This window comes from Hippoglossus hippoglossus, chromosome 22 (assembly GCF_009819705.1).
Source record: "Hippoglossus hippoglossus isolate fHipHip1 chromosome 22, fHipHip1.pri, whole genome shotgun sequence".
NCBI lineage: Eukaryota > Metazoa > Chordata > Actinopteri > Pleuronectiformes > Pleuronectidae > Hippoglossus > Hippoglossus hippoglossus.
The window spans coordinates 17,176,781-17,191,557 of NC_047172.1; the positions used below are offsets into that span (position 1 = coordinate 17,176,781).

The 14,777-nt window shown below is 39.6% G+C and overlaps 1 protein-coding gene across 5 annotated transcripts in view; it reads left to right on the forward strand.

Annotated features, from left to right (window-relative positions):
- Window positions 1–731: 731 nt before the first annotated feature.
- ralgapa2 (Ral GTPase activating protein catalytic subunit alpha 2) overlaps window positions 732–14,777 on the forward strand; it is a 95,441-nt gene continuing 81,395 nt past the window's right edge. For 4 of the 5 annotated variants that reach the window (XM_034575470.1, XM_034575475.1, XM_034575471.1 and 1 more), the window contains exon 1: window positions 755–1,035. In XM_034575470.1, coding sequence (XP_034431361.1) covers window positions 930–1,035 — 106 coding nt within the window. In that variant the 5' untranslated portion in view covers window positions 755–929. Of the gene's footprint in view, window positions 1,036–14,777 lie in introns of all 5 variants that reach the window. The other variant, XM_034575472.1, reaches the window with a different exon arrangement.

Sequence of the window (14,777 nt, forward strand, 5' to 3'; positions counted from 1 at the left end):
CTCTTCAAGACATCTGACAAGCATTTCCTCACAAGGCTTAGAAGCGGATTTTTGGGAGAAAAAAAGGTATAATGTAATGCATTTAAAAGATATGACAGAAAACGAAAAAGTGGTTTTCAGCAAACTCCAGTTCTTCTATTAAGTTATGGAGTTTCACATAATTCTTCTTCCCCATTAATTGCATTGATAAGAAGTAATGACACAGTTTTTAGGAAGCTCTTCGAATGCAAAAAAGTCTTGAGTAACATTCTTTTCAAAAGCACACCGACAATTGCAGTTTCGCTTGTCAACATAGAGCCAGAGTTGTCAAACTTAGGAAATAACAAGTGATGCAGATCTTCTGATTCATAAAATAAATGTTCTGTGGTTTCAGACACAGAGGGCCCACTTGTTATGATCCAGATCAGATCTATGTCTTGAAGGAAGTTTGTCATGAAGAATTCTAAAGTGGACAACCTTTGATTTTTGGTGAATTACCTTTTGGAGAAATATTCTAATATGGAATTTCAATTTGTTCTACACACTGAAAATAAATGTTAGTTTACAATCTAACGCAGTGTAGTGCACTAAAGCCGGTCTTCCTCTAATGCTCGATGCAAAATCTTCTCCTTGCACCAGAGAAACACAGAGTCAAAGGTGAAACACTTCAGAATAAAATGCACGACGGAGACAAATGGAGGTGCAAGGTGGAATGGTTATAAACAAGGGGGCGTGTTCATCTCCGGTGACCCCTCCTCTTCTGTCAGCCTGCGCTTCCGTGTTTACACACCCACAAAAAAAAAAAAGAAGCAGGACACCAGCGGCCGTCAGCTGAATGTTTACCGAGCAGGCATAGAGGGCTGGTGCGGAAAGTGACGGCCACACTGGAGCCCTGGTGCATGGTGAGACTCGGGTGATTTCAGCTTCCACTTGTCGCAACTCCCAGCGGAATGTTCACTCGCAGGGGCCATGGCGACGTCAAGAAATCTACACAGAAAGTTCTGGACCCAAAGAAGGACGTGCTGACCCGGCTCAAGCACCTCCGCTCGCTGTTAGGTGAGAGAAATGTCACCGGGGCTCCCTGATGCTGCTGCTGCTGCTGCTGCGCCGCCGAGGCTAAGCTAGGCTAACTGGCTAACGTCAGGGCGACGGTTAGCCGGCTGGCTGTCACTGCGGCGACTGGGCTGAACTGGCCGCTTATATACATTCAGAAAATGGCCCCAAAAATTCACAATTGCAATTCCAAGTGTTTGCCACTCACAGCCTGTGTTTATTCATATTTGCTGACTTGCTATAAACAGACAAGTGCCGCTGTCATCAGGCATGGATGCTAGCTTCTGGGAGCTACCTCTCCTTGTTGCTAACTAGCCAGCCCGATGCTAACTGATGCTGCCTGGTCAGAGCATCCGTCGCCGAGCAGCAGATACTTCCCACAGCCTTTGTTGTCATTGTTCCTGGGACATCCTCGCTGCTTTAAAAACGTGATAATGTGATAAGCATGCATGCAGCTCATCGCTGAGGCGCCCAGACACACTGCGAGTCGCTGGTTGAGATCTTAAAGGTGAACTGTGGCAGTCTGGTTGTCTGGTTCAGTTGCCATCAAGTGTCTTTCATGGATCAAGGAAGTGCAGTGTTTGTGTCACAACACTGAGGCTCAGCTGGTGTTCCAGCCCTGCTCTCAAAGTCACAGTCAACATGAAAATACATTGTAAACAAGGTATCTTAAGGATGATAATCATAATAAGAGGCTTGAATTTGATCTGTAGCAGCTGTAGAGTTTTGTATTACACGTAATGGGACATATTTCCAATCCACTTTCAAGGTTTTTTGTGTATTGATATCAGCTATTATTGAATTGTAAAGAGTAGAATATAGTGATGTGTGTATTTTTTTGCTCATGTAAATGTCTAAAAGCAAGTTCCACTATGCAAAACATTGACGTACAAGTCACATGACAGGGCAGCTTAATAGTTTTACGTCCATCCTGTTTTGTTTTACTGAATCAAAGTCCATATACTTTTATGAGCCAACGCACACTAAACAATACTTGGTACTCTACAGCATTACCTCTTTTATTTTAGATGTGCGCATTGACATTTTTTTCAATTTCATTCCACCAGGATACTCACATTTTGTTAGATGAGCTTCCTACTATTGGGTAATGTAGTGTACAGTATATGACATTTATTTTACTCTCAGCACAAATAAAACAGGGTTAAGTAGGTGGAGAGGAAGAAGATGGTCAAGAGGGAACAGTGGGGCATGTAGGAAAACCAGGAGAAGTAGGTCACTCACATGTGGATATTGCTCCTTATACCATATAATGTCTTGTTTTGTAAAGATGGACATCGAGTGATGCAGATTAACATCTAGTCTTATCAGCTTCTATATGTATTCATAGTTACACAGTTATGTTGGATTGCAACTCCAGAATAGCTAAAAACAGGATCTGTTTTAAATAGTACATGGAAGCTTTGAATAGCAGAACACCCCTGGTCAGGCTGTGCAATTAAGATTAATATTGCGGTAATTAGCTTTATTTTTTATTGATATTTACCAAAATATCATAACATATGGTTCAAAGTTACGTTTTTATATGTTTGTATATATATATATCCCAAATCTTTCAGATGTGTGACTGATTCTGGTACCATTTAACCTAAATTCATTCAGACATGAAAACTGTGAAGCACTAGCACATTCAAATCACTTGTCCTTACTACAGGGACAGTGTCAGGGTTTGAATATCACTTTACTTTTAGCAGCTTGATAGTGAAGTTATGTCTGCACTAGCAACCAGTAAGTGGGAATAAGTGGAAAGGAAGACTCTCTTTGGGAACAAGGTGCTGTTGAGAAGTTAAAGGTTTCAACCATTTGTTTAACTGGTGCATGTGTTGCTTGTCACTTTTTCATACAGTGGCATCTTTGCTGTTTTATTGATTTCTTGCACAGCGGCACAACTGACAGCCAATAGTGTTTAGAAGCTTATGGTAAGAGCTTGTTGCTGTCACAGCACACCTTCAATGTGAAGACTAGCCCAACCATAGAGGAGATCAACATGGAGCTCTGTTTTTCTTTCCCTCATGTGCCGTTAAAGATAAGGTTGGTTTGGCCAGCGGCTGATAGTAGCCTACGTGTCACTGTCCGCCAGCGCGGCAGATTTTACGATGCCTTCAGGAAGGATTTCCTCCTGGTGCTGCTGGTTCCTGTGTGGACAGGACACATTGATGAAGGACGAGGACAGGACAGGGACTGAAGAATACAGCTGCCCCAACACAGTTTTCAGTTTTTATGTAAACAACACTGGATAAAAAAGTTAAATCTTCTCATATGATGATTGTAAAAAACGTCACAACATAAAAAGTTTCAAAATGCGTCGGTGGAGAACAGTTAAACCTGCATTTTTTATTTTTAAATTAGGCAGTTGCCAAAGTAGTTTTACAAATGTATCTACCACATCCTAAATAGTGAATGCCATCAAGGTGAAGATGATGTTAAGAAGGATATTAATAAAAAATGTCTCAGGTTTAAAAATGTCCCAACATCTTTTCTAGCAAAGTTGAACAAGTAAAAGTTACTTGCAGCCTGTTAACTTCCCTGAATTCATTGCCTATTTGGCTTCAAGATGTCTAATGTTAACATTACATAAGTTGTGTGTCATTGTTAAATTTGCCAGAAATTTGTTAAGCGAGCTTGTTGAATCCAGTCATAGTATTGGTAGTTTGTGGCTGAGTGGACAATCTGTGGTCGGGGCTATTTTCAGAGAGGCTCTGTATTGGTTTTCTGCTCACTGAGCTGTGGGATGGAGTGTGAAAGCTGCTGCATGTTAATTCACTGGTCATGCCTGGATTGATGTGGCTGAGGGTTGTTAATTACAGGAGCCCAGCAAACCACCTGATCACCCACTGCTTCTTTCAGTGGAGGCACAATCTGCTATTCCTCTTCTCCTCTAGTGTCGTGCTCTGGCCCAACTCACTCTGCATCCCCTGCTGCACACACAGCTACTCAAATAAGTCCCAAAATAAGCATGAAGTTAGCGGTCAAAAGGCAAGCAGTAGGAGATCCATCACTGAGTGTTGACATGGACACCAATATTTCAAACCCCATTAAGCCAATAGTCTGAAAATAACACTGCCATGGAAACAGCATTTTCTGATTTCCTTAACCTGAATAAGGTCATACTCGGAATAAGCAATTATTGAATTAAGACATGTGGAGTATTTTAATCTTAGTGCATACATCTTAAACGCATGATGATGTCCTATTGAAGTTTTCACAGCATTTTGCAACATCCACATATGGCATTTAACAACTCTTTGACAACGCATTACCTGGGTGTAAACAAGATGGGAAAATGAAAAGGTGTTGTAGCTTTCGCAAAATTTGAAAGAAAACACCCAAAATGTTATACGGTAGCATCGTACATTTAACTATTTCAGGCTGAGGTTTGAAAAACTCCTGAAATAGTGGATGTAATGATGTGAGTCGTAATCAGGCTATGCTCTGTAACATGTATGAATGGAATATTATATTAGCTTCTCATGTAAACACGATAATTGAAAAAAAATCTTATTCTGAATAAAGTCAATAGTCGGAATATTAGTGTCCATGCAAACATAGTCCCAGTTTTGACTACATGAGTTTGTCTGGGGTAATAACATCTTGAGTCCCGACTGAGATATTTTTCTTTTCACTTGCTCCCTCCACAGGGAGGTCAGAGTGCCAGGTTGGCTGTGGAGCAGTAAGTGCTGCTGGAAATAGTAGTGATTCACTGGCAAGCTCAAATATGATGTGCTATCATGAGGACTTGGGCATGGGCTCAATGGTTGAAGGACAAGTAACTACATGACCTAATCAACTTAATAGAAAACGCAAAGTAGGTGTTTTTTTCTCCTTTTGTTCTCTCCCAAGAAGGTAAACAAGCTAAACTTGAACCTGTTTCTGAACTGTATGGGAACAACAGAGAATGTGTTGTCAGTGATAACAGTCAGGTGTGTTTGTTTGTGGGTGGAGGTGTGTGAGTTTGCAGCCAAAGGTAATGCAGTTTTTAAAGAAGCTCTGCACTCTGTAATGTTATTGCACCCTACTTTTCTCCGTGTTCAGGCTCTAAGTGTTGCCGAGGTCAGGGTCAACTGAAAGCACTGCTGGTATAAAAGGAAATCACAAGGTGAAGCACCAGAGGAAACAATGAGCGCAACTCTGGAAGGGCTCTTAAGAAGGTCCTCCGTGTGGCTGAAGTAAAAGCTGAGATCACTCGACTTCTGATTCTCCTCCTTTGTGAAACCCTCAGATTAGACTTGTGAACAACTTCAGCCTCTTGTCATCTCCCATCCTACACCATGTCGACATGATACAAGCACTTAAGGGGTTTTCTCCGAGTGTGGTTCAACTGCCACAGTGAAAAGTTATAAATGGGGTTTTATCAACTTTCACTAAGCTATCACACGCTGAAGTTGTCTGAAGTTAAGGCTGTGCACTGATAAGGATGAAAATTCACCAGCCCCTGCTCCAATAGTCCAGTTTTTGCTGCATAATGTTACAGTCATAGTCAAGTGACCCTCTGTGGTGTTGAGCTTTGGAGTGAGATTCCCTTTCCCCCCTCACTTTAACAACAGTCACAAGTCGATTTGAAACGCACAATTAAACTACTGTGGTTAATGTTTTGTTTTGGGGGAAAAGCAAAATACAGGTCCTATAAATATGGTGAGAAATTAGACTCAAAATGATCATAAATATATTATATGATCTATATATAAAAAATAAGATTTATATATTTATTGTAATGAATTGTGTGTTTAATACAAATGTGTTCCTATCGACACACAAATACAAGTCAATTTGAATACACGTGAAACACATGTCCAATTTTACAAATGCATCACAACCAGAATAAATGTTTATACATTAACATTACATACATATTTCTAACTTCAGCTGTTCAGTTGACTTTATTCAGAAGAAGACATTAGTCTGATTATGTTAATTGCTAATAGTATATTCCAATCTTATTTCTGTTTACATTGCGCCGAGCAAAGTCTGATTATGACTCACGTCAACATTATATCTAGTACGTCACATATATCTGATGTTCCCACCAGAATTTTAAAACCCCCCTGAAATTGATTAATGTCCAATGCTATCATAAACCCTTTTAAGTGTTTTCTTTCAAATTTTGAAAAAGCGCTATTTTGTTTACTCTCTTAACCACAACACGTGTCATCAAGCAGTTGACAACTGCTGTATGACGATGTCACAAAATGATCTGAAAACTCTAATGGGACTAATAATGCGATTAAACCTTATAATGTACATGTCTACGTAATATTGCAATACTCCACATGTCATTTAAAATTACATTATTGCTTTTTCTTTGTATGACCTTTTTTGGGTTATGGTAATCTGAAAATGACATGGCAGTGTCCTATTGTCTTAATCAGGTTAATATCAGAATATTGGTCCATGGAAACGTGTCTAGTTATTTAAATTTATTTAAAGATTATTAAATGTGTGTACTGCACTGATCAGTTACATTTGCGTTTTGAGAAAAGTCTCCAGCTCCTTACACATCCACAAATGCATGCTGCGTTTAAGTGCTGGTGGTTAACAGGGACACCTCAGCTTTCTGTGAATTTGTGTGTAATTTCTAAGTGGAAAAAAAATATATCATCTTCCCTGGATTGGAGTTTAAACATGTAGTAATTAAAGACGAGCATATGAATGTGAATCGGTAGTTTTTGATTCTATGCACTCCCGCACGTGCTGTTAATATGAATGTTGCGTCCTCTGAACTGGTGGCAGAGTCGAGATATGCGTTTGGCTGTATAAAGACTTCCTGTACCACTGTACCTGAGTCATTAGGATTGCAAACTATGCCATGATAGATAACGCAGCAGCAGCAAAGCTGGATAATTGACATTACTGGTTCAGGATCACTACATGTAGCATCTCACAGGCCCTCACTGGAATTATGTGGATGTTGCAGTGCGTTCATACTAAAATAAAGATTATTTATCAAATCAGTAACTGGTCTTTGTAGTTAACGAGGGATGTCTTTCATGGGGATGGTTTATGGGTTTCTTTGCTTTTTTTTGTTTTTAATGCCCCAGAAGGTTTAGATCAGTAATTTCCCATCAGTCTCTATATACTATCACAGAGCAGATTCCGTAATGATCTGCCCTGTTAAAATAGATGGGAGTTGAAACATGTAAAGCTTGCATGACATAAATACTTGAATCTATTTCAGTTTCTTGTTTGTGTCCTCATTTGCACTCAAAATATAGAATATTATATTAATATATTAATTAGTAATATTTTTTACGCTTTTTGCGATCAAGTACATTACACTGATTAACCAATATTTCATTATTTCTAGCAAGCTGCTTTTTCTAAAGGGGAGTTCAAAGTTTACCAATTATAGTTTTGTTTTTATTGGGCTACATGATGTAACACTCAAATTCTATATATAAAGATGTGATTAACCTCCACCATGTGTTATATTCATAATCTACAAAAGCGTGGCAATATTCTTGGCCTTGCTTTTCCCTTACTGTCATGTGTCTCTGCAGCTTCCTTAAAACCCAAATTTCAAACGTGATATAAATCACATGGTGCTGAATGAAAGGCTTTTTTTCAGTTAGCTGCTGGCCTGCTGGAGAGATAAAGATATGAAAACACCAGGGCCCTGTGTTCTAGGGGATAATATCTGTGGGAATTTTACACAGCACATGAAAAACCAGTTTGTCTTGTTACATCGTGTACCTGTCCTGCTTTTTATAATTGCAGAACCTAGTCCAACACATGTGGTTTAAGTTGGGCAGCATATGTTAACAAGATTTGATCTCAAAGTGGATTTACATTTTATGTTGCCCAAGCTCTCACTAATCTGCTATGGATTTCCAGCTTTGACGCCAGAGGAAAAATAAACACTTAACTTTGGCTTACAGTGTTAGCACAGGGCTGCAGTGCAGCACAGTGTGTTCAGACCATAGTTTGAGTTGACAACTCAAGTGACTGGTCCTGGGTGATAAACTAATGTAGAAAAGGGAATTTCAAAAATATGTTTTTTTTGTATTTAAAGCTTAGACTTTTTCAATTGACTTTGAAGATTATGTAAACAATGTTTATGACTAGCGCCAGTGTCTCTGACCAAAACAACTGAATAAAGATACACTGTGCACAGGAGAGCCGACAAAAAGTGATTCTTATTTCAGTGCTGTGCTCACTGGTGGCTGCATTATTGATGGTTGTTTATGCACAATGCATAATAGACCTTTCCAACCTGTACAATATGACACACCCAATGAGATCATCATGGTCTTCAACTGAAAACCTGCTATGTTTTGGTTCCAGCTGGGAACCAACCATTAAGGCTCCAAATCAATTTATCCTTGGTCGAAATGCTCTGACGGTTCAAAATTAGGAGGATGAACAAGAAAAGAAACCACTCCGTGGCACCAAGCAGCCAGTTAGCATGGCTAGCATTGTTAGCATGTCTGTGCCATGCTGTGTGTTGCCCATAAACTGTATAAAAGGATATGGATGAGCCGTGGTGTTTCTGATTCAACATCGCTGTGGTGGCAGGTGTGTTTACAGTGTTAGTCACAGCATTGAAAGGGGGCGAGGGGATTTAAATTTCCTCCTGGGTGTTATGTTTACATCAGTGCTGATTGGCGCTGGAGCCATGTCACTTCATAAGTGTAGGAAGGGCCAACGGTTTCACAGGGAGCGACTCACACACATGCACCAACATGAACTTGTGCCCAGACCAGTTCTCTCCACTATTACACAGATAATAGTTGTTGGCTACTACATCAATATAACTTATTCATGTGTTCTCTGAACCCATTACTGAAGATTTATGTTGAAGAAATCCATTACTACCAAGGAAAGGAACTGTTGCTAAAAGATTTTGTTTTCATCTGAAGTGTATTTATGGGACCAAGGGTGGAGGCTCATGTAGGAAAAAAGACTTTTAGACCTTTCTTGAGAAAAAAGACATCTCATAAGGTCTTTGAGAAAATAATACAAATCTTAAGGCTTTTTTACTACAACCTGTAGAAGTCTAACTTTTCCTTTTAGATTCAAGAGTTTCTTGACATGAATTTTAGCCTTTTGTACTTTTGCTGGAAGAGGAGCAAATTATTGATATAGGAATATATTGCTATGTTTATTTTACTGTATACATTGAAATCAAATAATATTGCATCTATCCTCAATTTGAGCTTCTTTGTCTTTCAAAACTGTTTCAGTCATGTTCCAGGGAAATTAATACAAGCCCTGTGTTGATAAAGATAAAAATGTTAGATCTACTTGAAGAAGAAAAGTGAAAGTTACCAGTTTATCAGCTCTGTAGACCTAAGCTGTAGAGATAAACCACTCTCTAATGTGTGAGCTTGGACTGGGGTAAGGTCAGGCGTTGCCATTTTCTACCATGGATGTTTCACACTGCGCTCTGTTTAGATTCATTGGCCCCAATCTGTTACACAGCCAGACACTGACTGCAAGTCAAGAGGCATTCATGCAGTGTTTGGCACAGTGGCATCATAATGAAATTACATGCATCAAAAGTGTTGCAGGAAAAGCCCTTCATAATAATTACATTTCTTGAGATTTATTTTATGGTAGCTTTATTTTGTACTGAGCTCTGAAACATAACACAACATGAATCATAATTAATAATAACCCGTTTAATAATCATAATAATGATTTGATGACACTGCTGTTGTATTTACAATGAGCTTCCTATAATTTCAGAGGCGTTACAAGCCTGTTGACATTTTAAAGGTTCAGTTAGCACAGATGGACAAAGCCTATATAAAATGCAGCTCATCTCAGAGAGAGAGAAGCCTGCTTTGGTCCATTGCTTCAGCCTAACAGTGTGTTAATCATTATCAGTGAATGTATTTCTCATAGAGGATGATATATGACATGGCCAAGCCAATTGTTAATATTTTCTCTGGACTAGCAATGGCAGCTCCAAATTGTCTACCCCACTCTCTACAATCACAATATTCTGCAAACTGAAAGCTTTATAAACAACGTATAGAAGACGAGTCTCTTATCACTACAGAGAAAAGAGGAAGAGGAAAAATATTGGCACAGTTCCGAGCACATTCAACAGCAATAGAGGCAGCTGCTTGTTATCCAGCCGCCCAATGAGGCTCGTACAGCCTGCTACCTATTGTTATTGTAACTGTAAATTGCATCATGTGACAGACTCGCTCTCCTCAGCTGGTTGCTAGAGATTTATTATTAACCTCCATTCACTGTGGTCAAATATCAACCTCCTCACCCAGCTGTGGATTACAAAGCACCGTTTACAGCTGATCTAGTTTATTTTGTATGCGTCATTCTTCTTTTATCTGTGCGGTGGCCATTGGATTTTAAAATGTGACAATAGACAGCATATAGAATACAATATCCATAATTTATAAAGGATAATTTTGCAGCTCATATATGAACTTTTTAGTTGTGATACAACCTTGAAACAGACTAGAGAACTTAAAACTATTAAAAAAATTATAGTAAAAGGGGTGTGACAAAAATGTGTTGTTTTTTAAAAAATATTTCTTATACAAACCTCGCTTTAATCATAGACTTTTGATGTTTGATATTCAAAATTGATCTTTTGAAATACATTTTTTGGAACCCCTAATTTTTTTATATGTCATTTTATTTAAATCTCCTCCAGTCTCTTTGATTTTCTCTTGGTTCCCCTTTTGTTTGTAGACCATTTAGGCTGCATCCATCAGCTTCCACTTTAGCTAACACCCCCATATCTCTTCTGTGTGTCGGCGCCCTCCAGGCATCCCTCTGCTGGGGCTCTTAAAGAGTCCTCTGTGTCAAATCTGAGCATACTGCCAATGAAACGTATCAGTCTTTTCTCTCTGCCCGTCTCCTCCCTGGCAGGAATATAGTGCACCTGCAGTGTTAGCCAGCCCAGAGCTATTGCAAACGAGGGCATGTGTGTGATCAAAGGGCAGATTAGACTGCTTTTTGAGTATAGCATTGCATATTAATGACTCTGCTTCAGATGGTATAAACGACATACATTGTAAGTTGCCCAAAGGGTCAAACTGTGGTTTGACACAAGCCTTTGAGCATTAAATGTGGGCTCTTATTATTGCATGCATTGTGTGAGGATTAAGTTTGAACAGGGAGCGGTGGGCAGAGAAGCCTGACGTTTGGTTTTTGATTGTGTAAATATGCATGCGCTTCAGCTGAGTAGATGACCTTCACCCACTTTCGCTAACAAGCCCAGTGTGCACTCCGCTGTGTGCACTCTCTTAGTGCATGCTGGGAAAACCCACTTTAACATCACTTCATTTGAATAGCAAGCAACAGAGCGACCAGTTGGGTGGCATCCTTCTTTCCATGGTTAACTTACTGAAGTTGTTGCATATCAAAAGATAATGCTTTGAAGCTTTCAGCATTTCAATGAGACCCTCAGTGTTGTGATGAAATCACTTGATATTTGCCCTTGTTTGTGTTTGCCCATATGCTCAGATATGAACAATTTTATGTCACAGAATAAACAATGCAAAACGAACAAAAAAGTTTCTATTAATTTCAAGTTTTTTATATCTACAATTATTTTACAATAATAACAACAAAAAGCCGAGTCTGAAGCCGAGCTTATAACGCTTACACATAAAACTCTATACCTCATGACGTGACTGCTAACACACTAGTTAGCATTACTAGTGCATAAAGCCAAACCCAATATTACAAGAATTCCTTTATTATTTATCAAATTATCATTTATCAAGTCTCTTGTATTTTTCTATAACTCTTTTTTAAAACAGCCTATTAAAACTGCAAATTGTATTATATGCTTTTCAATTCAGTTTAATAGATACACCCCTTTTATTTAAATACATTTAGTATTTATAAACATATTTATATTTATCCAGCCAGACGTTGGAAAATAATAACATATTGGGTGGGATATTTTTTTTTGATAGTTTATGCTGGAATGACAGTGAGCTGATAATATCTGTTTTCACAGAACAGATTTTGAGAAGTTTTTCTGCCTTCCAAAATGTTACATTATCCTTCAGCCCTGACTGCATGTTATTATTTTCCGGTCGGTCCTCTGACACGGGGGTGAAACATCTGTTCTTCCCAGACAGTTCAGCACAGGAAACGTATCACAACGGGGGAACGTCACTGTCCAACCCAAACCTGCCACGGCTGCTCTGTTTGGCTGCGTTTATTAATTCCACTTTAGAAGATTGCAGGTCTGTGCATCATTAAGTCATCACTGTCAGCAGTATGCAGACTGTGGTTTATTCAGTTCATTTGTCAGTTAACGACAACAGTGACTTAATGATCACCTTGCAGAACAGTGGAGAAGTTAAGGCGGCTGATAAACGCGAGCTGAGTATTTAGCTTAATTCAGTACGAAGTAGAATTACTTGGATAGCATTTGGAGCAATTGACTTCCGGTTTGTTACGTTACGAAAACTTGGCTGGGTTTTCTCTTTTCCCTTTTCATTAACTCTTTAACATTCATCAACAAGAAAAGTGTTGAAAAATAAAGAAAAAGAAAACAAATATCTCCCGGTGAAAAAGTGCTGATCTCTGCAGCAGAGTTAATATGTCACTTCCTGCCTCTGTCCGCTGCACCCGGCTGCTCAACGTCTCCCCTGAATAACACAGCCTTGATTTGATGCTGTTGTGAATGCATCTGTGCAGAGAACCTCCCGCTGTGTTGTGCATGTGTGAAAGTCAAACTCTGGCTAAAGTCCGTATAGCCAATTCTCCGGATTTTACCTGCAGGTCATATCTGAAAACAGCTACGGTTTTCTCCCGCCATAACAGCTCTGTGTGTGACCCCGGCCCTCTACAGCTGCTCTTCTTTCCCCAGCGTTTTCCTGTGTTTGACATGGGAGTCCTGCAGACGGAGGGGTGTCAATTGAAGGACACAGTTATCTTTTCGGCCTCAGAGGATACAGTGTCATCCCCTGCATTCCTAGGGCTCGGAAAACAGGTTCTGCCTCTTTCTGTCCACATGCTGTTACCTGAGAATACAGTGAAGCCATTGAGTGAAGGGTCTCACTGGATATCAGCGCTCACAATGCTTACAGCCATTGTCCAACTTCATCCTTCCATTCAAACGGTCCCTTTTTTTTTTTAAACAAAAAAATAAGACCTTAACCAGACCGCTTGAAAAAGGAGAACTCCTCAGCATCATTGCAGTTGTGGATTGACCAATAGTAACAGACAATTCATCACGACTTTTCATTCATTACTATCTTTAATGAGGCTTGCTGTAGCTATATGAAGGGTAGGCAGTAACTCTGCAGCCAATTTGAGTAAAAAGACCTAGACTGTCTGTCTGAATTTGACTACAGGGAGGCCGATCAGTGTCTTGTCAGCCTTTTCCAAGAGGGTTAGTGTCCACCTGAGATTCCTGCTCAGTGTCAGAATCCCTGTGATCGTTCTTTTTAAATGTTTTCTTCCCCCCCTTAAGGCCCCTCCCACCATCCGTCACGCTCTGGCGGCTTGTTAGCAGCCTCTGAGCAGATGGAGAGCAGGGAATCTGTAGCCTGGAGAGCTGTGATCTGTGATGGCTGTGTGACATGACATGTGAAACACCTCACCACTCAACAATATTCAAATTAGAATCATTATTATAAAAATCCTCTCTGTCGTTTTTCTGTCATTCATACACACGTTTAGTATTTGCAGATCAGACCTTTTTGATATCAAGACGTTCTCTTAATTGATGTTTGATTAGACGTGTTTGAATCTTGAATCTTGGTTGATACTAGGCAGCAATATTTTCCTTGAATCCGATCTTAAACTGATCTTAAGTCATGTTCTAACTGTAGAACACAGGCCAGTTGAACCTGTCCTACCTGAACAGCCCACCTTAAAATGCTTGATAAACATGCTCATACCTTTTCAACACACACACTCTTTTTATAGGAGTTTTTATAGGAAATCCTCCCAACAGAATAAACAGTGGTAAAAACTAAAACATGTCAGAGTCACATTTCTGCTCTTTAATGGCAGCACAACTTAAAAGCATTTTTCTTTTGCCTAAGAACAGTGACAATACATTTTCTAAAAACAAACCAAACCAAAATAAAAATCTATTTGTACCCTTAAAGTGACATTCAGATCATTTGCAGCCACATTTCACAATAAAGTAACGTCTTTGAGACGTGTTTGTCTGGGTAAAAGCTCAAGTCCATTCTCCGCACTTGACTGCATATATCCTCTTGTTAAAGGCCCATGGGAGTTTAAGACAGGAGTGTTGTTTTGGTACTGCAGAGCGGTTCATCATCCAGCTACCTATAGTGACAACAAGCTATCTGGATTAGCTGATGCTCCCAGCTCAGAGATAAACCCAAAGCAACTCAAGCTTACAACGCTGGGTGGGAAGAAACCAGTATCTTTATTGTTTCTGTAAAGATAAATGGATGCTGCAGATAAAACAGTAGCCATAACAGTAGTGTTACTTCCACAACTTCTAGTGTTGCAATTCGTACCAGAACATTTACTGAGAGCTAACTATCACTGGCTGTGGGACGGGGTCATTGCTTGGCCAATCATTACATGTGCTATTAAAGTTTTCCTCTAAGTCCATGGTGTTTGGGAGGGTGAGCACTCATGTGTGTCAGTGTTTGTGCTTGAATGTGTATTGTGAATTTAGCAGATGTGCTTAACTTCAGGCCAGGACCAAAGGAGCATTTACTGAAGTGTTGCTTTTTTTGGAGAAATGGTGTTGGAGCATTGGATGTGGTTGGGGGGGTTGAGGTCTTTCTTACCAATGAATTATCACTTGATAC